Here is a 25,828-nt window from a genome sequence, read left to right on the forward strand (position 1 = left end):
CCGGTTCTCTGAGTTCTTTTTTCTAGAAATTTAGATACCCATTCAACCACCCCTTGGTCTAGTCCAATAGCTCTCATTTTCATCAGCAGTCTCCTATGATCTACCCTGGCCATTCCCTAACTGTGGTCCGAGACCCCTGGGGGGCTGTGATGATAATCCAGTGGGTCTGCAATAATAATGTACATTGTATGTACTTAGAGAGCCAAATTTTATTTTACATGCACAATTCATAGATCATTAATTTAAATTTAGAAACTGTGTCTTCACTGTTGTATAACTTACGTATAGTACTTACGTACAGTATATGTAACACTTGACTTGGCATTTATTCTAGTATTATTGGATGTTTTTTGTCAAATTTGTCTTATGGCTGATGATGGCCAGTCCAGGCCAACACTAGTCCCATTATAACAACAAATGTAATGTAATCATTACATAATAAAGGTACTGAAAATTCAGATATAATTATTACTATTGTGATCACAATTCAGTATGCATCAAACATGAAGTTGATAAGTTACAATTCCCTGATGCCTGCAGAATCTACTTCCTCCTCCGTGAAGATCCTGGGAAGTTTGAGTTTATCTTCAGCGCTTTCTTAATAATATATATGGCTTCATAAAATACAGTTATATAGGTCCTTGCTCATGTTCTTGTAGTCTCTATTATCTGCAGATTTCTCTCAGAGAGAGTAATTTAGAAGTAAACTGCTCCAGCTATTTCAGAAGGTAATCTGATAGATATTTACAATTCATCAAGGCATGCTGATGTCAAGTCAGGGAGACATTAGTCCATCCTTTGTTTTAATGAGTGTGTATTAGAAAGCACATGTCAGAAGCAGGATGTAGTGTTTGTAGATCTGAGTGGGTAGGTGGGCTCTGTAGACTTTGAGTTGAGTACATTTCATGCAGATATAAATTAACTAGAACAATGACAAGAGAAACTGACAGTTGGCAGTTAGTAGTTTTGACTTAGGTACTAGTTTACCACTAAAGAAAACAGTACGATTGCTTATATTTATCACATCTCAAAGGACATTCACTTATTCATCGTAATCAACTCCTCCAGCATGCCAGGTCGGGTAAGATTCACTTATTATCCTTTGAAATGTTTATATTTGTGTTATATTAATAGAAATCATAACAATTTAAGGTAGATAACATCCATAGCAATAGTATGTTGCTTTGTCATTACAGTCATAATTCTTTTTGAGTAACACAAAAGGAGGGGCTTTCAGTGTCTGTACTAAGATAAATCTTGGAATGTTTGAGTGATCTTAAATCATGTTTCAGGTCATGATATGTGATAAATTACACCAGAAATCTTAAAATTGTCCTTTTTAGTCATGTTTATAAAAAAAAAAAAATGTTTGTAGAAAAACATGGGATATGATTGTCTCATTTCTTCTTTTTATTATTTAAATCTGTTATTATTATTATTTTCAGATTGAAAATGTGAACAAAGTGCAAGAAACAGTGAAAGGAGTTGCCAAGTGTCCATTCAGTCCTAAGGCCAACATAACTGCTCTCTTAACGAGGTCAGGTCACTATTTTGTAGGCAGCCCAATGGATTTCTCTGGAGCTGATCCTGCTATTTACCGCTCCATGAGTCCTGTTGCACTGCGGACTAATCAGTACAACAGCAAGTGGTTGAATGATGCGCAGTTTGTTGGTTCCTTCGAGACTGATAAGTTTGTGTTCTTCCTCTTCAGGGAGAGTGCAGTGGAATACATCAATTGTGGAAAGGTGGGTTTTACTTATACTGTTCTGTTACTGTTGTCCTCCTTGAAGACTGAAATGATTTGTTTAGGTTAATCATAACACCATATTCTGAACAATCCCCCTTAGACTAAAATCACATGGCCTCAAAATATAATTATTTTTTTTTTTTTGCTATTTTGCTTAACGTCGCACCGACACAGATATGTCTTATGGCGACGATGGGATAGGAAAGGTCTAGGAAGTGGAAGGAAGCGGCCATGGCCTTAATTAAGGTACAGCCCCGGCATTTGCCTGGTGTGAAAATGGGAAACCACGGAGAACCACCTTCAGGGCTGCCGACAGTGGGGCTCGAACCCACTATCTCCCGATTACTGGATACTGGCCGCACTTAAGCGACTGCAGCTATCGAGCTCGGTGGCCTCAAAATAATAATAATAATAATAATAATAATAATAATAATAATAATAATAATAATAATAATAATGTGAGATTCATGCTGGACAAAGCGGAGGCAGGACAGGTTTTTCTCCGGGTACTCCAGTTTTCCCTGTCATATTTCATTCCAGCAACACACTCCAATATCATTTAATTTCATCTTTCATTCATTAATCATTGCCCCAGAGGAGTGCGACAGACTTCGGCAGCCAGCACAATTTCTATCCTCGCCGCTAGATGGGGGCTTCATTTATTCCATTCCTGACCCGGTTGAATGACTGGAAACAGGCTGTGGATTTTCATTTTTTCATTATTATTATTATTTTGTGCATGTGGCTATTGCTAGCCTGTTGCAGCCATTGTAAAGTTAGAACCTCTGATGAGGGTTGGCTCCATCTGTCTAATATACAGGGTTATTACAAATGATAGAAGCAATTTCGTAAATTCACTGTAGCTCCATGAATTGACATATGGTCATGAAACTCAACAGTCATGTAGAAAAAACAAAAAGTTTTGGTCTGCTGAAGTCACACTTCACATTTCAGCTACGAGAGCGCAGCAGCTGTGAGCAGTTTGGAGTGAGACAAGACGGCGACAGGAGCCAAGAAAGCATTTGTAGTGCTTGAAATGCACTCACATCAGTCTGCCATAACAGTGCAACGACACTTCCGAACGAAGTACCACAAATATCCACTAACTGCTAACTCCATTCGGCAATGGCATGTGCAGTTTAAAGCTTCAGGATGCCTCTGTAAGGGGAAATCAATGGGTCGGTCTGCAGAGACTGAAGAAACAGTTGATTGCGTGCGGGCAAGTTTCACATGTAGCCCACAGAAGTCGACGGAGAGTGCAAGCAGGGAGCTGAACATACCACAGCCGACCGTTTGGAGAATCTTACAGAAATGACTAACGCAGATGCCTTACCACTTACAATTGCTACAAGCCCTGACTCCCGATGACAAAGTCAAACGCCTTCAATTTTTGTTGCGGTTGGAACAGTGTATGGAAGAGGATGTGTTTAGTACGAAACTTGTCTTCAGTGATGAAGCAACATTTTTTCTTAATGGTGCAGTGAACAGACACAATGTGTAAATTTTGGGGATAGAGAATCCTCGTGCTATCGTGCAGCACATTCGAAATTCACTGAAAGTGAATGTGTTTTGAGCAGTCTCACGGTTTAAAGTGTACGGCCCCCTTTTCTTCTGCAAAAAACCCGTTACAGGACACATGTATCTGAACATGCTGGAAAACTGGCTCATGCCGCAACTGGAGGACAGCGCGGACTTCATCTTCCAACAGGATGGTGCTCCACCCCACTTCCATGGTGATGTTCGTCAATTCTTAAACAGGAGATTGCCAAACCAATGGATCAGTTGTAGTGGAACTGACGATCAGCAATTCATGTCATGGCCTCCACGTTCTCCTGAACTAACCCCATGCGATTTTTTGTGTGGGGTTATGTGAAAGACTCAGTGTTTACACCTCCTCTCCCAACAAACCTGCCAGAACTGCAAGCTCACATCAACTGTGCTTTTGAATCCATTGATAGGGACATGCTGGGCCGAGTGTGGGACGAACTTGATCATAGGCTTGAGTCTGCAGAATCACTAAAGGGACACATATCGAACATTTGCAAATGTCAAAAAAACTTTTTGAGGTTTTCTATGTGTGTGCAAAGACTTGTGACAATATGTCAAATAATAAAATTATTGTAGAGCTTTGGAATCGCTAAAGTCATTTGTAATAACCCTGTATAGGAAACTGCTTATTAGTGTGGTGGAGGATAGTGTTTGGGTGATGTATGAGTTGCAGGGATGTTGGAGACAGCAAAATACCCAGTCCTCGAGCCAAGGTAATTAGTCATGTAAGTTTAAAATCCCCAACCAGCTTGTAAATTGAACCCAGGGCTGTTTGATCTGAAGGCAAATATGCTGACCATTCAGCCAAGGAGTCGGACATCGATCAATAGTCCCACAGCATCCGATCTTCTCTGTGAATTGATTACTGTAAAGTTGGGAACAATCAATCCAAAGTGGGGTGGAGCTCCATCTTGTTGCGTAATGAAATGTTGAATGTGATTGTTTTCAAGCTCAGGTACTACTAAGTTCTGTGGCATTTCTAAGTAAGCTACTGAAGTACCTGTTTTTTTAAAAGGTCTTATGAATTAGATACTTGAAATTCCTCCCTAGGCAGCAATATCTGGAACACTGAGTTCTTTCTCCATTATCTCATGGGGTTTGTGTCACACCAATAAACACAGTTATGGTGACTAACACATCCAATTATGTTTGATAATTGCGCAGTCTGTCCATAAAATAGACTGCCAAAAATTTGGATCTGCTTCGTTCTCAATTACAAACGACTCACATAAATCAAATCTTTTGTTATAATCATATTCATGCAATGCACGAAATAATTTTTAACGAAAAGGCTTGAATTTTACTAGGATTCTCTGCAGGCTCCTTCCATGTATACCCAACTGAGCAGATGCCTTCATTGTTGCCTCACGAAGACTTGTCACAAGTACTTGAGCAGCCAGTTCAGCATTTTCTTCATTACAAACATTATGTTGCTGACCTGATATTGATACATCTCTAATTTATCCCGTTCTTTCAAATTTGAGTTTACATTTTCGTAAATGTTGCCGTGTTTGTAATGCTACATCTGGAAACCTCCATCAAAAATGTTATGAATTCTGGAAGTCTCTCTTCTACCATAATTGAAGCATGTAAATTCATTGTTCATTAGTAAGCTTGTGTGCCATTGCAAAGTACAGAAAAGAGCAGAATTGAACTGAACTAAACAGAACTTCCACTCGATAATAATTATGATAGCTGACTCATAACCGACAGTAGACAAATAAATGTGTTTTTGTAGTGCTGCCAACTATTGTTACCGAATTATATATATATCTAAAATTGTCTTGTCTCCTTATTAATTACTGTGTAAGGGGAAACCAACTTTGTGCCACCTTGTAGATTTTAAGAGATACTGAACTGCCAGAATTACAGCCTGGAAAGGGATTATTTGGCATGCTAGTAAATCTACTGACATGAGTCTCTCACATGTAGACTCTCTTAAATACCAATTTGCAATTTGCTTTATGTGGCACGGGCACAGATAGGTCTTATGGCGATGATGGGATAGGAAAGGCCTAGGAGTGGGAAGGAAGCTGCCATGGCCTTAATTAAGGTTACTGCCCCAGCATTTGCCTGGTGTGAAAATGGGAAACACAGAAAATCATCTCCAGGGCATTAAAATATGCTAACATTATAATAAAAGAAACTTACTTAACTGGACATATTGTGACTGGTAGAATTACTTTAAAAATCAGTTTTAAGTATCTTCTCTAGATAGTGAGGACATCTGTTCTCTGTACTCCCATAGAAATACAGTATAGCAAAAGCATTCCTCATCCCTCCATCACTTTTTTCATAAGGGTAGTCTGATTCATATCCTTTTGATCATACGTATAAGTAACAGCATGGTAACTTGCATCCCCTGTCTGTTCTGCTCTATTTGAACTAAGAACCAGCTGCACAGTGTTTTTCCTATTGGCGAGTGCAACAATATGTTGCCTTGTTTTGGCAGAGTTCAGTGGTAGTGATGTAACCGTACAACAATATCTTCAACTACCTTTAGGTTCACTTCCTTAGCATAATGGTTGCCGCTATTAATTGCCATCCATGGTACCTGGGTTCAATTCCTGGTACTGCCCAAAATTTAAAACTGGCTGGAGGAAAATTGTACATGCAGCTTACCCCAATTGAAGGTGTACCTCAAAAGAAATGCATGACCTCAGGATAAGGGTACGAATTTGTTCACCTCCATAGCGTAACGGTTAATGCTATTAGTTGCCATCCTTGGGGTTCTGGTCGATTCCCGGTACTGCCAGAGATTTAAGATTGGTAGGAGTGCTGGCATGTGGCTAAAATGGTACATGCAGCTCAGTGCGGGAGTGTGTCTGAAAAGAGCTGCACCACCTCAAGATGAGGACACAAGTTTTTTAAAACTACTTTAAGAAGTTTGTTATTCACCAACATTATGAAAGGAAGTGCTGAAACTTTGCAGAGTCATAAGAAATTCTTACTTGCCGTGAATGATGCCTAATTTTCCAAATGATGACCGTCTTTGGTGAGAACTCCATGCTGTCTGTTTGTTTTTTTGTTTTTTCCTTAGGCTGAACATATCCTGTAGCCTGGAATTCACAGTATTATAAAGAACATGTATGTTGTACAGTCTGAAGCTTTTATAAATGGGAATCTCCTTTGAAACTGTATTTAGACTTGATGGGCTGATGGAGCAAACACATATAAATAATAAACAAACACATGTTTTGCAGTAGTAAACACGTACTGAGCCATAATACTTCCAAGAAGCTTGTCTTGCATTCAAGGCCAGGACAGATGCATTAAACTCAGGAATGACTATCATGGCACAGTTGGTTCTTAGTTCAAATGCTCTTATGGAATTTTGGTCTGCAGGTTTAAGCAGGTGACTATATCACTACCATAAGTAAATCAGTTGTCCTTCAGCATTTAAATTTAAATACAACAACACATAGTCACCACATATAATGTCAGTACAGACATGTTACATCAGCAGTTCCAGAGTACATCGGTTACCGATTCACACTCGATGCTAGTCCAAGAGACTCTATAAACAAAATGCAGTATTTCATAATGTATCTGGGTGCGTTTTTTACGTGGGGCATGTTCACTTTTCCGATTGCCGCCACACTCTCACTGTTCAGCAACTTTTGGTTTCATTGAGAAATAATAACATTCAGTGTTGCCTAATTTGACTTAGTATAGGTAATAACTTGAGCCTTTTTCTTGGTCAACACATGATAAATTTTCAAATTAATTGGGCAGGATGTCAAATTTAAAAAATAATGTAAACTGTTTTTGTTTAATGTCCATTCATACTGGAGGATGCCAGAATTAGAATTATGAAAAATTCTCTTATATATATCTGAATTTGAAACACACTTAGGAAATAAATGTTGCTGTTGTCACAGACTTGCTATTTCACACTCACATATTTTGCTAGACGATATCCAGAATTTTTGACTTTTGCTAGATCACAGGACAGTCTGATGTTACATTATTTTGTCTTGTTCCTGTATGTCGGAATTCCTGTCGTTATTGTAATTTTTGCTTCAATGTTGCAGATTGTCTATTCTCGTATTGCTCGAGTTTGTAAGAATGATACTGGAGGGCAGTTGATGCTGAAGGACAACTGGACAACATTCGTGAAAGCACGTCTCAATTGTTCCATTCCTGGGGAATATCCATTTTACTTCGATGAGATTCAAGGAATGTATTACATCGAAGAGGAAGGCATGATTTATGCTACATTTACAACTCCAAGGTAATGATGATACTTTTATTTTATTTTATTGGTTCATCTGGTGGTCATTCTGATAAATAACATCTATTCCTTTTAAAATAGGTAAATAATTTTCAAGTTGTTTCCTGTTGACTAAGGCTGGACTAAGCCATAAAAATTCTTATCATCCTTTTATTGCAACTTTTCTCTTCTTGAGCTGGCTTTATTGCATTTCAGTCATTTGGAATGTACTTTTTCCAGTTTTTGTTATTTCCTTGATCCCAATAACATTTCACATTACTTACCATGTTTAGCAAAGAATAATTCTTATTTTTTTTGGAATTATTTGTAAAACTATTGTTTTTTACAACTATGTTCTACATATATATTTACTGCTTTTCTTTTTTTCCCATTCCACACCTTTTCTCTGGCCAAGAGATATGTGATTGTGATTTGAGGTTTGGTGAAGTGTGAGAAGGGATCAGCTGAGGCCTATGAAAGGAAGTATGAAAGTGAGAATAGGAAACCACAGGAAACCATTCTCAAGACAACCAACGGTGGGGCCAGCCCACTCACCTCCCGAATGCAGAGCTCGGCTCTCTCTCAAGCCACACTGCTCGGTGTATCGTATTTGTCTAATTGGCTAGAAACCATGTTTCTCATTGTTGACTTGTTAAGAGTGAGAATGTGAAAAATCTATCCACCTGGGCGAATACAGTGACGATATTAAACATCATGTACATATTTCACTTTAGCTCATCAAACAACTAGAAATGTTATTCACATTCTCATGCTGTGTTTGGTCGGGCAGTTTACTTACATTTTTTTCTGTTTTTCATAGACTTGTATGCTCATATGTTCTTCCTACCTCCCTCCTTTTCTTTAGATCTTCCTTCTCTTGTCTTAAAAAATCTCTCTATGTTCATTTACAGTAACAGTATTCCTGGGTCAGCTATCTGCATGTTCAACATGTCAGCCATCAATGCTGCATTTGCAGGCCCTTTCAAGCATCAGGACAAACCAGGATCAGCTTGGGAGCGACACCATGCTCCTAACAAACATTTATTGGAATGTCAAGCTGTACCATACTCACACCAGCTACTCGATTCATCTCGGTATCAGCTAATGGATAGTGCAGTCCAACCAGCCACTATGCAGCCTCTCTACACTGGTCGATTGGAGACATTAACACATATCACAATTGATAGACTGTCTACAAAATTGCACAGGTAGAATCATTAATACTTGTGAGTAAAGGTTATTAACATATACTGGTCATGAACTGTAAATATTTTCCTTTCTGAAATGTGACATTTCAATTACAGGTTTAATCACAGTATACTATTCAGTGTGAAATTTTTGTGATAGGTAGAATTATGTGCGTAATGGTGTGTATCAGAGGTTGGGAACACGTCGATCGCAGTCTATTGGTAGAACATGAGAACAACTGTTTTAGATCGTAAGCTTTAAGGAGAGGAAAGAGACTTTGAGAAAAGATTAAAACCCCGTGCAATGAATTCCCATGCAAGCACTAGAAGAAGTTTGTTTTGCATTTTGACTTCCATTTGAGCAGACTACAATGGCTCAAATTATATTTCTCTTGTACATGTTTGATATAATGAGGGGTGGGTGCATCCTAGTTGTCATATCTATCCACCCTGTGAGTGAAAATTGTTGCAAAATATAAGAAATGTTTGGTCTATGATTCTGCAAGAGAGGTATCTTTTACTGACAAGTTGCACTTGCCGGCTTTTCACCCAACATAAAGGCCATTGTTGAGAAAAGTCTCTGCCAATTTTCACTCTAAATAGACAAGTGGTTGTAATCTTTTATATTTTTGCAGCATTTTGCAATGTAATTTATTTCTATTTGTATATAATAATTTCATTGTCTAGAAGCATTCTACTTTTACATTACTTGACTTTAAAAATATGTTGGATTGCGTTGATTTAAAGGTAGATCATTTGAAAATGTGAGAACATCTCAGTAGTTTATTAGTTTGTTAAGAAGGAAGCCATTCTTTTCTCAGTGTTGACTCAGGCAATATCAATTTTAAGATTTTCAGTCTGTTTAAACATAAATGACAACAGTTGAAATATTACAGCATACCTGAAAAAAAACCCCCACATTTAATAAACAATGAATGACATGTTTTGTTTTACAAACATCTGCAGATTCTACCAAGTCACTTTTAACTATGCATATAATGTAGGCTACAGTACTGTTTACATTGCATAAACTTGTCAGTGGTCGTGAATTGGTGACATTATTAATGATACAAATTATATGAATATAGAAGTCCATTATTGCCACTTTAATAACTTTAGTAAAGTTTTCTGTACTTGTCTTAAACCAGCTTCACGTCCATTACTTCCAGCAACAAAGTTTGGACTGAATCTAGGTCACATACTTGATAATACAATCTTGTCTGTAGAGAGGTTGGTAAAGAGGTAAGGGGACTAACTTTGCTCAGTCATGAGAGGGGGAAGTGCTAAGTGTTTTGTCTTAATGCGTAGTAAAAAATGAATGCATTTATAGTGATTGTGGTTGAAAAACTGTACATCAATGAATTAAATAGTATTTGTATGACTTTATTTTTAGTGTTAAATGATAGTCTGCAAAACAAATTTGAGTAGTTGAGTGGCAAACCGCTGCCTAAATTCATAGAATGTAGTGCATTTGAGTATAACCTAACTCACATCACATACGTACTTGTGTTAGAGTAACCTACAGTGGGATCCATTAAGAGCTAATGAAAATTACCGTGAGATGTTATTTTACTAAATTTGAATTAATTTAGTTGCACAAAGAGGAGAGAAAATTTTTCAGATGTGTGTGATAGTTGAGGTTAGTTAAGGTGTTTCTTTTTTTTTTCTTTCTGATGTATGTGTCTATTGCCTCCTTTATGTTTAATGATTTGCTTTTATTTTTGACATGTACAATTTTTAGACCTATGTTGATGAGTATGAAATGGTGGGAGCTGTCATATATGTGCTCTATGAAGGGTGAACGGTGGTTATCTAACAGCATTCATTGTATCTGATGTACAAATTAAATTTTGTTTGGCCTGTATGTATGGTGTTGCAGTTAAGTTCTTGACTTTTGAGTTCATAAATTCCTCATTTGGAGGAAAGATTTTTTGTTGTTTAGGTTTCATTTGCTGATGTATGTTCATAGCATGGCTTTCCTACTGGAGGCTACTTTTGGACCCTGCTTCTTGAAAATGTTGGCTAGCTTATACATATTCTTGTTCACGAAATTGAGGACTATATATTTGTTGTTTTTAGATGTTTTTTCTTGTGTTTATTCTTTGTTTTTTTAAATAATCGATCCACTATGTCAGGCATGTGGTTGTTTTCTTTTGTGATTTGTTTTATTGTCTGTATTTCATTTCTGAAATTTGTTGTGCTTATTGGTCTGTGTATCATTGTATTCATCCTGCTAATTGTGTGTGTGTATGGGTGGTTTGATTCATTGTCTATGATGAAATTTATCACATTTCAAAAATATGAATGTAGAAGTCCATTGTTGCCACTCTAGTAACTGTCATTAGGTTTTCTGTACTTATTCATAATATTACCAATTCACTATCATTGACAAGTTTATGCAATGCAAACAATATTCTGCATTATACATATGGTTAAACCTGATTTGGTAGAACCTGAGGGTGTTCTTGTTGAATGAAACATGTCATTCATTGTTTATTAAGTGTTTGTTTTCTTGTTTTGATGGACTGAAAGAAATGTTATACATTTCCGTAGATCACTGAAGCATACAAGTTGCTGGCTCCTGGTGGATATTATTTGAAAGGATTGTGTTTGTGTACTTTGTCTTGAACTCCATTCACAGATTCATAAATAATTGGATATACTTCAAATTTCAGGTCAGTGCATGTAATATATGTGGCTACAGCTGGAGGACTAATAAAGAAAATTACAGTGTTGCCTCGCACCGAAGAAACGTGTGTGGTTGAGATATGGAAACCTTTTGCAGGTGATACACCTGTACCCATAAAGACTCTGCAGTTCCTGAAAGAAACAGTAAGTAAAAAATTATTTGAAATGTTAATGTTGTGTTGCAATACAAATAAATTAAATATAACCAGATATAATAACTGTTGTGAAAATTCAGTATTCCTATTTTGAGTAGATTAAAAAAAAGGAAATTACTTTCTTTGTTAAATTATTGGATATCTTTGGGGAGTTTCAAATATACCTATGTGTTCAGTGACAGTTTTTCAAAATACTTTATGACGTGTACAAACTAATATTTACGAGATAAATATTTTATGAAATAAAATATTAGGTATCCACATCGACTGTTGAAGATGAAATTCTAAGGTGAGAAAGCTAATATGAGTAGAATTGTACAAATTAAGGAAGCAAATGGGAGAAAATGACTTATCTGATGAAAACTTGTTTGACCAGACAAATATTGAAAAAGGAAAATCACATTTGCCCTTGTACAACATCCATCTGGGAAGGATAATAGGAGTTAAAGATACATTATAGGAAGAGGCAAGAGGAAGTATTCAAATCACATAACATTGAAAATGTTACTTGTTTAATATCCTTTCTAACAACTAATGGTCTTAACATGTCAGTACACGCCTCCACTTTTTTAAGCTGTTACATGTCCAGTAGCAATTTGCTCACCTGCAAAGTTTTATGATATTTTTACAAATATTCTCATATTCTTGAAATGCTTTTACTTCCACCCCACTCTCTATCTTTTGAATACTACTTACATACATCCATTATAGTTAACTTATTATTATTATTATTATTATTATTATTATTATTATTATTATTATTATTATTATTATTATTATTATTATTATTATTATTATTATTATTATTATTATTATTATTATCATTATTATTATTATTATTATTATTATTATTGTTGTTATTATTATTATTATTATTATTATTATTATTATTATTATTATTATTATTATTATTATTATTATTATTATTATTATTATTGATGATGATGATGATAATGACCTCAGATGAATAAGAATGGATCTCAAAATATGACGACCCTGCAATGGAAATCAGCTTTTGAATAGGAACTTGGAATGTAAGAAATCTGTATAAAACTGGATCTTTCAAAATCCCCATTTAACAGTTGGAGAAGTATAGAGTGGGAATTGCTGCAGTTCAAGAGACTAGATTATTAGGTAACTAGCTGATGTACCCGTGCTTCGCTACGGGATTCTCAGAAAGAATGACTTTGTTGTTTTCCTAACTGAATTCAACATAGGCCATTACAAAAACGTCAGTAGGAATGTAGCGATTGAAAGCAGTGTTATCATATAAAATACTCGATCAAATAAAAAACCGCACACTTTCTCACTTTCAACAAACAGTACTACGGTGCTGATCTAAGAGTCCAAAGTTCCAGAGCTGGAATAACCAGGTCGCAGACTGCCGTGAACACTCCTCTGCCATTATTCCGTTAAATATGCACACTACCCATTCCAATCAGTGGCTCAGAGTAGGGATTGTATAGCTCGAATACTATGATGAACCAGTGTGTTACGTACCAGATATATCAGAAAATGTATGAACCAGAGGAATGGCATGCTAAAGAAGAAAATTATCTTACACTCCAGCTACTTCCCACCAATATACAGGCAGGCTGTTACAGTCGGTACGACCAGGCGAGTTGGCCGTGTGGTTAGGGGCACGCAGCTGTGAGCTTGCATCCGGGAGATAGTGGATTCGAACCCCACTGCTGGCAACCGTGAAGATGTTATTCGGGAGATAGCGGGTTCGAGCCCCACTGTCGGCAGCCCTGTCTATGGTTTTCCGTGATTTCCCATTTTCACACCAGGCAAATGCTGGGACTGTACCTTAATTAAAGCCACGGCCGCTTCCTTCCACTTCTTAGACCTTTCCTATCCCATCGTCACCATAAGACATATCTGTGTCGGTGCAACGTTAAGCAAAAAAAAAGAAAAGATGGTGTTCTGTGGTTTCCCATTTTCACACCATTCACACCAGGCTGTACCTTAAAGCCAAGGCCGCTTCCTTCACACCACTATTCATTTCCTATCCCATCGTCGCCATAAGACCTACCTGTGTCGGTGCGACATCAAACAAATTTTAAAAAACCTCGGTACGCTGCAGTAATTCTATCTATCGGGGATGAGAGGAAACAGAAGACAAAAAGCACATCACAAGAAACAATGGTCAATGTAATGTTACTGTTGATAAAGTTTATGAGCTTTCTATATTGCAGGCCTTCACATTAGTTTTCTTTCGACTCTGTGATATTAGGGTGTCTTACAAAATCATTTATATCGTAGACTGTAGTTCCTTATTCTCAGACTTTACATACCGATTTTCACTAAATTCTGTTTACCCATTTTCTCGTGATTCAGCGCTGATATGGACTTAGTAACAAAAATCCAAATTCATGAATATCTCCGACTATATGAGGTACGGTAACAATGTATAAGCATAAGTGATCAGAAATTTAATAACTTCTTACATAACTACTACTAACTTACGACATAACTAATGTTATGTTAGTTATGTAGTATTTATTGATACGACCACTAATAACATAAATAACTTATTTGAGAATTACATTTCAGACCTTCCCCTAAACTACCATTTCACTCAGCTTGAATAACATAATTTGTAGCCTAGAATGCAGTGGTTCATCACCCGACATTACATACCGATTTTCATTAAAATCTCTTCAGCCGTTTTATCGTGATGCGTGTACATGCATACATACAGACAGACAGAAATGACAGAAAAGTAAAAAATGCATTTCGTTGTTACTGTGGACATGACCGATACAGAAATACCATTCTTTTCAAATTCTGAGTAATGTACGGACAAAACTCTTATTTTATATATATAGATTTATCGATACGACCACTAATAACATAAATAAATTATTTGAGAATTACATTTCAGGCCTTCCCCTAAACTACCATTTCACTCAGCGCGAATAAAATCATTTATAGCCGAGCTTGTAGTGGTTCATCACCTGACATTACATACCGATTTTCATTAAATTCTCTTCAGCCGTTTTCTATTGATGCGTGTACAATCATTCATACATACATACAGACAGACAGACAGACAGAAATTACGGAAAAGTAAAAAATGCATTTCCTTGTTACTGTAGACATGACAGATACAGAAATACCATTCATTTCAAATTCTGATCAATGTACAGGCAAAACACATATTTTATATATAGATTACATTTCAGGCCTTCCCCTAAATTGCCATTTCACTCAGTGTGAATAGCATTATTGATAGCCTAGATTATAGCGACCTATTCCCCGACTTTGCATACCAATTTTCGTGAAGATACGAGCACTAATAAAATAAATATTTGACAATTAAATTTTAGGCCTTCCCCTAAACAACCATTTTCTCAGCGTGTATAGCCTATATTGTAGCGACTTATTTCCCATCTTTGTCTAGCGATTTTCATTAAGACACGACCACTAATAACATAAATATTTGAGAATTAAATTTCAGGACTTCCCCTAAACTACCATTTCACTCAGCGCGATTAAAATAATTTATAGCCTAGATTGTAGCGGTTTATCACCCGACTTTACATTCCGATTTTCATTAAATTCTCTTCAGCCGTTTTCTCGTGATGCGTGTACATACATACATACATACATACATACATACATACATACATACATACATACTGCACCCGTCCCTACACATAATGGCTCCGGCATGATATCTACAGGGCGTTAACGGGTTGGAATAAAACAAATAGGCGCTTAACTAGACTAAGCTTAAAGGCATACAGGGTAGGAGACGGATCATACCTAATTACAATGAGAACACATTCGGGTTAAAGTTTAGATTAATACAAGTGGTTTATTAGGCCTTAATGATGATGATGGTAATGACGCATTTATATACAAATGAATTACATGGATTATTATCAATTGTTTTGGTTTGTTATCGACTTTTAGTCGTATGTGATGGATCCGAGTATTATCTATCGCAGAGCGATCCATTATGACGAGATTCGAACGGAAAAACACTTATCATAGACACTGAGGCTATGTGATATCATTGACCAATAGAATTAACATGCATGCAACGAGTCTGAGCAATCCCTATACTAAGCACACAACTATTCCCCAACGAAGTACCAAGAAGGAACTCATAAAAATGTGGAACAAACGCCCGGGTTTGAACCGACCCTCACTTGTATACAATTCACCACCCCGATGGTCAGCACCATCGGCAACTCAATTATAATCACAACAAGATACATAAACACTTAGAGAACACAAATTATATACAGTTAACACGTGAGACATCCAGCCTTCGGTTGAGCATTGGGGTACCGATGCCGCTGTCGGGAACTGAACTGACACCCCTTGGGATGGAAGTGGGACTCTGAAAACCCTAAGCTACATTATACTCAAGTGTGTAATGACAGTAAACTAACAAGTACTGGTAACAATCGCCGTGTCATTTATTAGCGACCACATCATTCTGGCGTGTTGAATATTTCCATTATTAGGCGACTCTTCCGGGCCACGTTCTCTTTAACTCAAGGCTCCCCTTTATACGAGCGGACGAGCATACAAAAAAAAAACACTTCTCCTCACTAGGTCAACTGCCCCACCCCCTGCACGGCGGGTGGTCAATGGCCTCGGCCTTCACAGGCATAACGCCCTTTCTTAACAAAACACCCCATCTCGGGGATCGTTCACTAATAAACTGAGCTTCATTGTTCATTAAGCAAAATTACATCGGCTCTCAATACTTCACTTCAATTCAACACACACATTCGTTTACAATATCATGATCCCGCGACGCGACACTGGTTTCTATGATACCAATACTTGCATGATTACCATAACTACAATTTATTATTATTATTGTTATTATTATTATTATTATTATTATTATTATTATTATTATTATTATTATTATTATTATCGAGTTCATCATTACACTATCTCCCTACACGACTTACCTGGAAATTAGACCATACTGCGTAATCATAATTAACTTCCTCGTAATAACGATGTAATTAATCCATATCTAAATTGTGATTTCTGATAAAATCGTCACACGGTAATACAATTATGAATTAAATATTCCTCAATTGGCACTTAAATTGTGGTAAGCCTGCCTATTAAAATTGTACCATTCCTATCTAAATATATGTCAGTGGAGGCCTGTGGTGTCAGTTCCGAAGTCATATCTCGTAGTTCTGGGTGCTCACAAAATAAAATTACACTATTTACCAGCCATGCATTATCAACGCTGGACTAACTACAGCCTAACTTGAATTACTCTGAATTACTAAAATTTGGTTTCCTGACGCATCAATAATTACAAGTTTCCCCCAAATAAAATGATTAAGTCAATCTACTACTGCATGCAAACTTATCGTATTACACCTTTATTTACAATTGATTGCTCAGACGTGTTACTAATTAAATAAAGTAAATAGAAGCTACGTGTATCATGGTAGCACATCTACATTACTGAAGTTACAATCTCTAACATTATAGCGTCAGGTAATGATAACTGTTCCCCGCCCAATCTGATCACGTCATATTAAATATGATTAATACTCATCTCCATCACGTGATGACCCGTTGTCAGCTCAGGAAGTCCATTGCTGGTTTAGTGCTGACCCATAGGCACCAAAGCAGTTACTGGAGGCACCATTCTTCTTTCCAACCGGGAGTCCATTGTTCTAGGTTGACGAAACCGCTGGCAGTATTCCTGAGGCACACAATACGTCACTATTTATTCCAAGATTTGTTTAGTTACATTCAGTGTGAACGTTCAGCCGCGATATTGGCCCTCACTCCGCAATCCGCGGTCCAGCACCGGATTCCGCGTACCTTTGTTACTACTCGACACAGTAGCGCCGTAGTAATAATAATAATATTATTACAAATTATATTAAATGTTCGCGACACGTCCCTGATCTTTAAAGTTTAGACACTAGCATCGCGTCTATCCAATCTCTGCAATATTTACGCACAGTACGCGATTTCACTTGTAAATTAAATTTAAATTCACTCAAACAAAAGATCGCTGGAAGCTCGACTGCACATAGCTTCGCCGTCTGTAAGCCACAAATCCCGACTGACTCTTGTCCCTTCCTGCAGTAGTTTTTACTAGGGAGCGATACCCCTTCCACTAATTTGCGTAGCGCCTATTCCCGGCGTACTCGAGGTAAAATAGTACGGGTGACCGGTGACCAATATCTAGTTGGTGCGATTGAGACATAACCACTCAATTATCCTTCGGTGAATCTCTTTAAATTAATTAAAATATGTTCTGCTTCCCCTACCACACGGGGTGAAGTCCCTCCGTCGAGGACGTGTCATGAGACTAACCAGATGGCCTCAGTACTTTTCCACGCAGAAACAACACAGTATTCTTTCTTCGGCTGAAAGTTATCACGGAAGAGGACATTAAACACTCTAAATAAATGTCCCAGTAACATTTATCCCTTTTAAATCGGGAGATGAGCCCCTAATTCGAGTTTTATTAATTTTCTATCTCGTAGGTAATTCAGTTGGCCAGTCCGATTCCAAGATGGCTCCTATATTTCGTTTCGAAAAAGTTAGTTTCCCCTCATTCTGTGAGTCTTGAGGAGGGATGTCTTCTCTCGAGTGATGTCACAGGGAATCCCCATTCGTAACCCCTCCCGGGTCTAAGTTGGCTTGGCTTCATCTGCAGGGCCCCCGCTACACAAAGGATAATACTGCGCAATAAGTCGCAGACAAAGAAATCTCGTAGAATAATTTTAAAATACACAATTTATCTATCTCAATGGTATGAATATTAATTAGTTTCGGTATGACCTCTATTAATGATATGATTATTAATCATTTTCAGCGTTCTTTCCCTTTAATAGCATTGCGTGCGTAATTACGGAGATCGATATCAACCTAAGGTCCTTGGATCATGCCCCTGTCGGGTTCAATACATACATACATATATACATACATACATACATACATACATACATACAGATAGACAGACAGAAATTATGGAAAAGTAAAAAATGCATTTTCTTGTTACTGTGGACATGACCGATACAGAAATACCATTCCTTTCAAATTCTGAGCAATGTACAGACAAAACTCTTATTTTAAATATATAGATATATAGATGGTATACAGGATATGGAGAAGTATACACTTTTTAAGAGTGGTAAAAAACTGGACCCCATAAATTTGGTACTGCATTTTGTGTCCAAAATTCACTAGTATCATCAGTGCTGTCGTTTGAACATGTGAATGAAAGACCATGCTATGTGAGGGTACATTCTAAATGTTTTAACATATCACTGGTGAACTGCAATGCCCCCACAAATGACAAGGATGATCATAGACATGATATTGTATAGGCTTCTGGGCTTGTACCGTGTCAAGAAAATAAGGTGAAATTCTTAACGTTTCGCAGAAAACTGTGCTCTGCGTCCTCAGAAGAATTCTCGACTGTCCACGAGAAAGGCTTCTTAAACAATGACACTTTTGAATTTGGAACGTTATAATAGAAGTAGAAGTGGAAATGGTACATTCATTCCCCACCAGATGGACCCCAGGACGTGGCACAACGCTAGCGTTCGAAGCGGAAGCTGACCGAATCATCACAATCAGACTAAGCGGTTCACATAACGTGTTTGCGTAACATGTGGCAGGTGTAAGACATAGACATAAGCCTGGAATGAAACATCTGGCGACGAGGAATGTACGAATTTGGAAAGCACCGAGACGAAATAAGAATAGTGAAGGGGCAGGGAAGGGAACTACGGACGTAAATTCTTTATGGCTGGCAACCAGGTATTACTTAATTGATAGCCGGTGTCCCTGTTGAAATTGTTAGGATTTCTACATATTTCCACAGCTTCCCGTATAATCCTGGACCTGTAGTGTCTAGTGTGGGTAAGAGCTCGAGCATCTTGGAACATGACATCATGACCCGATGATAGAGCGTGCTCAGCTATTGCCGATTTGTCAGGTTGGTTGAGAAGAATATTACGTTCATGTTCTTTGATACGGGTACCAATGGACTGGCATGTTTGGCCGATGTATACTTTGCTGCACGTACAGGGAATTTCGTATAGCCCAGGATGTAAAAGAGGGGACAATTTGTCCTTGGTTTTACTCAGACTGTGAGCAATTTTAATGGCGGTGCCAAACACGGTTTTTATATTGTGTTTGCGGAGGACCTTGGCAATTCGATCTGTGGTGTTGTGAATGTAAGGCAAGTAGGCAGTTCCCTTCACTTCTTCCTTCTGTGAGATTTGCTTGGTCGTTTCTCTGGGGTGTAGGCTCTATGAATCTGTAAATCGCTGTAACCATTACCCTTAAACGTGACTTCGAGCGTGTCCATCTCCATCTGGATATGTGATGGCTCACAAATTCGTCTTGCCCTCTTGGCGAGTGTCGTGAGGATGCCTTGTTTTTGTGCTGGATGCTGGTGAGAATCTGCATGAAGATAGCGATTTGTGTGGGTAGGCTTACGATAGACGGTATGTCCTAAGGAGCCGTCCAGTTTCTTTCTTACTAGAACATCCAAGAAAGGAAGGCATCCGTCCGACTCCATCTCCATAGTGAATTTTATTGACGGATGTTGCTGATTTAGATGGTCTAGAAATAGATGAAGTTTCTCAGGATCTTCTGTCCAGATCACAAATACATCATCAACATACCTCCACCATATCATAGGCCTCAAAAACCTTTACATTATTTTATCCTCAATGACCTCGAACCAGTGTATGTGGAAGTGTCGAAAGTTATTCGTTTAATATTAACATTTCCTGTGACCACGGCTTTCTCCGAAAGGTGTATGAGCACTCCGAAGAGGATAGAAACATACCTGCGTAATGCAATGAACAATGCAAGACTCAGCAGTCTTAGTAGCATTTCTATAGAGAAAAAGCCTCTGAAGGAATTGATGAGTGATCAGCTACTGAAGGACCGTGTGATTGAGCATTCTGTAACCAAGAAAACTCGATGTTTGAAACTACTTTACAAGAAACTTTACGGTAAGATTTCCTGCCTACCCATTAATTAACTAATAGCTTTGCCACTGGATTCAGGCAGGTGGAAATGTAGTAAGCAGTCTGGCCTATGCTGTCGATTTGGTCTTAATGGCAGATTGTGACGAAACTTGGTGCAATGATTGTGGTATGAAAATTAGCCTTTTGAAGACTAAATTGATGTCAGTAGGTAAGAAATTCAGCAGAATTCAATGCCAGATTGGTGATACAAAGCTGGAACAGGTATTTAGTTTTAAGTATTTAGGATGTGTGTTCTCCCAGGATGGTAATATAGTAAGCGAGATTGAATCAAGGTGTAGTAAGGCTAATGCAGTGAGCTCACAGTTGCGATCAACAGTGTTCTGTAAGAAGGAAGTCAGCTCCTGGACGAAACTATCTCTATATCGGTCTGTTTTCAGACCAACTTTGCTTTACGGGAGCAAAAGCTGGGTGGACTCAGGATATCTTATTCATAAGTTAGAAGTAATGGACATGACAGTAGTGAGAATGATTGATGGTACAAACAGGTGGGAACAATGGCAGGTGGGTACTCGGAATGAAGAGATAAATACTAAGTAAGGAATGAACTTGATGTGTGAAACTGTACGCTTAAGCCAGCTTTGGTGGTGGGGTCATGTGAGGCGAATGGAGGAGGAAAGGTTACGTAGGAGAATAATGGACTCCCTAAGGGAAGTAGAGGGGTACCAATACGACTATGGTTAGACTCAGTTTCTAATGATTTAAAGATAAGAGGTATAGAACTAAATGAGGCCACAACACTTGTTGCAGACAGAGGATTGTGGCAATGTTTAGTAAATTCACAGAGGCTGAGGCAGAGGTGTGGCTCTAATGCCCTCAACATATGTTAACATCTCAGCGGTCAAGGGGAATTTCATCACACACTTGGCTACCCACCGATTGACAACAATGTTCCCTTTCGACTAGTATACTCACCTCAACACGTTCAACAACAAAGAGCCACACCTATCACAAACTCTTCCCACAAATACTACATCAAAGAAGATGGCCTAATGATGTCTACACAAACTTCAGTATAGCCTAGGGCACCAGCATTCCAACTAATATCATCTTGAAAAGAACCAGGGCATATGAAAATTCTTCAAAATTTATAAGCATATAAATGAAAATCAATACTTATTAACTTCAAGGACCAACGACCTTTACCAATGCTCAACTTTCCTCAAGTTTTTAACAACACACCATTTGACAATTAAACGGAATGTGCTTTCTGATTTTTATCTTTATTTTAATATCTTTTAATATCAAGAACCAACCACCTATGTTGTAATCTTCAAATAATTGTCATATTTTTAGACTCAAATATTAACACAATATTGTTAAGTAATAGTATACCCCATTTTATTTTGTGATAGTTGTTTAACGATCTCCAATCCATTTTACAAGACATAGCTTTTAACAGTATTCATAAGTCATTCCCAATCAGGTACCTGATCTATTCCTAAGGTAAAAAATGACTGATGATGCCTACTATTGATAGGCGAAACATCAAAATCAAAATCTCTTTATTTGCAAATGAGGTGTCTACCTCGGTGGCAAATGGTACACTAGGATACATTATTGTCAAGCACTAATTATTAAATTAACAAGAGAAGGAAAGTTTCCTGTAATACAATATTATACAATTTTTTTTCCTATTAAACACACAGCTCATCCTTAATAAATTTATATTATTTACAAAATTCTACATATAATATCTCCTATACTTGCAAACATAGTCAACTCATATACAGTTTGTGGAATTACTTCAAACGATACAATACAATTTGTATAAGATTAAAATTTACATTGCATTTATTTACTTTCTTTTTTTTTTAACCTAAGTAGCATAACGACCTGCTGCGTCTTAACCAGAGCCCCTTTTGCCACCACTTTTCAGAGTTCCTGAAGGGCCTTCACAGCTACCGTAGCGGTCCCAGGGCCCTCAAAGTCCCCACTGTACTTCACCCCTACAGGCAGTCCCCTACTTTGGCTGTCCAAACTCATAGACCAGGGGATGGAATTAATTTATTTACACACATTTTTATTTACATTAACCTGCACTGGTCGAATGCCCTCTAACCTTTCATTTATTTTCTCTGTTGCTGTTTATTCTCTTCTTGAATATCTGTACAGATTTTGGAAAAGGATCAAACACTACCCCTGGTAAACTGTTCCACTCCTTCACACCCTTCACAATGAATGAAAATTTACCCCAATCGCTTCTGCTAAAATTCCTTCTAATTTTATATTTGTGGTCAGTCCTGCCGATATAATTGTTTTCCAACTGAATCCTCTCACGGATATCTTCTGTTTCGGTTTCCAACTCCTGACAATCATCTACTGAATCTGTGTAAAGCACATTGTAAAAAATTTTTTTGCGAGGAGTCTGCGGGGCATTGCATTGCCTGCATTGCGGGCCGTATCGTTACGCCTCTGGGGTGGTGGGAAATAACGTGGGCTACATATATAAGCATTAGAGGGTTGGTCATACTGATAAATAATTTGAAAATAATGATTCAATATCTTGCGCTGTTGTCATTTTGTCAGCTGCTGAGGTTGGCCGGTCAGATCACTTTGCAGGCAAATTCAAGTGGGCTTTGCAAGGCAGTGTTGCTAAATCTGCTTATGACTTAAAACTGGCTTGCGAGTACCAATTGAAGAAAACGCCTTGCCAGGGGAGGGACTTGAACACGAACCTCCGAGCTGAGAGGATCACGCCATAGCAAGTACACTACGGTGACACCTGTTGAAACCGGTGCTGTTTTTGATGCTGATTTCTTGGCTTTGGTAGTTGCTAGATGATTGGTCACGTATGGAAAAGTTAGTTAAGCAGCCATGTTGCAAGTTATAAACTTCACATTGGGGTCCGTATTGAACTACGCATAAGCTCATGAAAGAATTGTCTCATAGATGTCCACCTTTTCAGTACACTTTGTGATATATTAAAAATCAAAATTGAAGTTACATGTTAAAATATCAGGACATATTTTGCCTATAATATAATAGGCATCTTCAGCTGTATTGTCCTTAACATTAAAATTAAAATTAAGTTGGTGGACTAGACTTAAGGCTAAACTCAGGCTGTCAGCAGCAAAGTGTGGACAACAAGTGAACTATTCTCCCACCACAACGGGATATTCTTTTGCACTAAAACATATCCAGCCAACATATCCCCTCTTCTACTCTAGCCATATAGGGCTGCTCTGTCTTCAAGATGCACACAAATCAACGCCAGCTACCATGACTCATAAGTTGACGATTTTAAATTGCCACAATCAAGGCCTTAATCAGCAGCAACACTTTTATCCTAGGAAGATACAAGTTTTAGGAATACAAATACAAGTGTACCTGAGTGCTTTCAAATATACACGTGTCATACACGACCAACATCATTTTACCCACTACCCAATATGATGTTTAATGACACAACACAAATGTCAATCTCACTCAAGTGCTCGTTTTATCTAAATAAGTGTGTTCTTGTAATAGTTCTTTTTATGTCATACACCACTTCATGTAGCATTCTAAGTTTAGCCTTAAGTCTAGTCCACCACTTTAATTTCAATTTTAATGTTAAGGACAATACAGCTGAAGATGCCTGTTATATTATAGGCGAAACATGTCCCGATATTTTAACATGTAACTTTGATTTTGATTTTCAATAAATCACAAAGTGTATTGAAATGGTGGAGAGCTATGAGACAATTCCTTCTTGAGCTTAAGCAGCCATGTGGCATGCGTACAGTGGACTTAAACTCACATTGCAACGCAAGCCTTCTTCAATTGTTGCTCTCAAACCGGTTTTAAGCCAAGCGCGGATTTAGCAAAGTTCATTTAGCGAAGCTCATTTGAATTCACCTGTGAAGCAATCTGATTGGTTAAATTCAGCAACTGAAAAAATGACAATAGCACAAGGTATTAAATTAATTTTTAAAAATTATTCATCACTATGGCAAACCCACTAATGCTCATATAACTATGGCTGGGAATCGTACATGTATACTGAAAAAGAAGCTAATCTAAAATAATCTATGCTCTTATGTAAACATTTCATATTCTTAAAGCAAGAAAAATGTGCTAATTTTAGAGAATATGTCATTTCTGTAATAAATTGTTTCTTTAAGTATGTTGATGTATTTTCCAGAATTCAGTGTATATTGGCACTGAGACAAATCTACTTCAGATCCCAGCAGAGCATTGCAGCAGGTTCAAGACAATGGTGGCATGTCTCAATGCAATGGATCCATACTGTGGTTGGAATGATCTTAAAGAACAGTGTATGCCTGCTCCAGAGGGAAAAACTCTAGCTAACTACTGGCAGCAGAATGCTACACAGTGTCCTGTTCTCACACATCCAGGTAATTTATTACATTGTGTATAGTTGGTTTTTTGTTTATATTTACTTGTCCATGGAAGGACAGTCTTCATTCAGGGATGTGATCACAGGAAAGTTTGTTCCGGTACCAACATATTTGCAGATGGAAGACTAACTCAAAAGAAAAATGAATTGCTCTTTATGTCAATAATGAGGTTTCATTGTACATGTTTGGGTATGTTTTCAATATTTTATCTATTTTTTTTTTGGATGTTTGTATTATTTGATCTAATTATATGATTTATTACATCTTTTGTAGTTGATGGGGGATGGAGTAGCTGGTCCAGCTGGTTTCCTTGCTCCCACATGAACGAACCTGAGTCTGCTGATGACGAATGTCGATGTAGCTCGAGACAGTGCAATAACCCATCACCGCAGAATGGCGGAGCTCCTTGCAATGGGATTTCCATGCGAGTGACTAATTGTACTGTTCATGGAGGCTGGACAGCATGGTCTGCATGGTCAGCCTGTTCCCAGACATGTGGTGTGGCAGTGAAGACAAGGCGAAGAACATGTGGAAACCCTGCTCCAGCTCATGGTGGAAGGGTTTGTGTCGGACAGGATCGAAGTGAAATCTATTGCACTTCCAACCCGCCATGCCCAGGTAGTTACCTTTTTCTGCTCTTGCTTATAGTTTGATCTCAATAAAAAGTAGAAATTTAGTTTAAATTAGAAAATTTTCTCTTCTTTTGTTTGTCTATATAGTAGTGTATAGAGAATTTGATTTGCCACCCATCATGCAATCTCTTGAGACAGGACATTTCAAGGTTTTAATCTTTTATATTCATAATACCGTATTTCACGGCATAATCGTCGCACTTTTTATACCAAAATTTTCGAAAAAAAATTGTAGGGTGCGACCATTATACTATGAATATTTAATACCAGTATTTGTATTACTCAAAAAATGTAT

General features: G+C 37.7%; 1 protein-coding gene across 1 annotated transcript in view; it reads left to right on the forward strand.

The window, feature by feature from the left end:
- Positions 1-25,828, forward strand: part of Sema5c (Semaphorin 5c) — a 545,428-nt gene that overhangs the window by 481,891 nt on the left and 37,709 nt on the right. The window contains exons 5-10 of the mRNA XM_067140839.2: positions 1,446-1,745; positions 7,330-7,529; positions 8,420-8,716; positions 11,371-11,527; positions 24,685-24,898; positions 25,175-25,519. Of these exons, the coding sequence (XP_066996940.2) occupies positions 1,446-1,745; positions 7,330-7,529; positions 8,420-8,716; positions 11,371-11,527; positions 24,685-24,898; positions 25,175-25,519 (1,513 nt within the window). The remainder of the gene's footprint in view (positions 1-1,445; positions 1,746-7,329; positions 7,530-8,419; positions 8,717-11,370; positions 11,528-24,684; positions 24,899-25,174; positions 25,520-25,828) is intronic.

Source organism: Anabrus simplex, chromosome 2 (genome assembly GCF_040414725.1).
Source record: "Anabrus simplex isolate iqAnaSimp1 chromosome 2, ASM4041472v1, whole genome shotgun sequence".
NCBI lineage: Eukaryota > Metazoa > Arthropoda > Insecta > Orthoptera > Tettigoniidae > Anabrus > Anabrus simplex.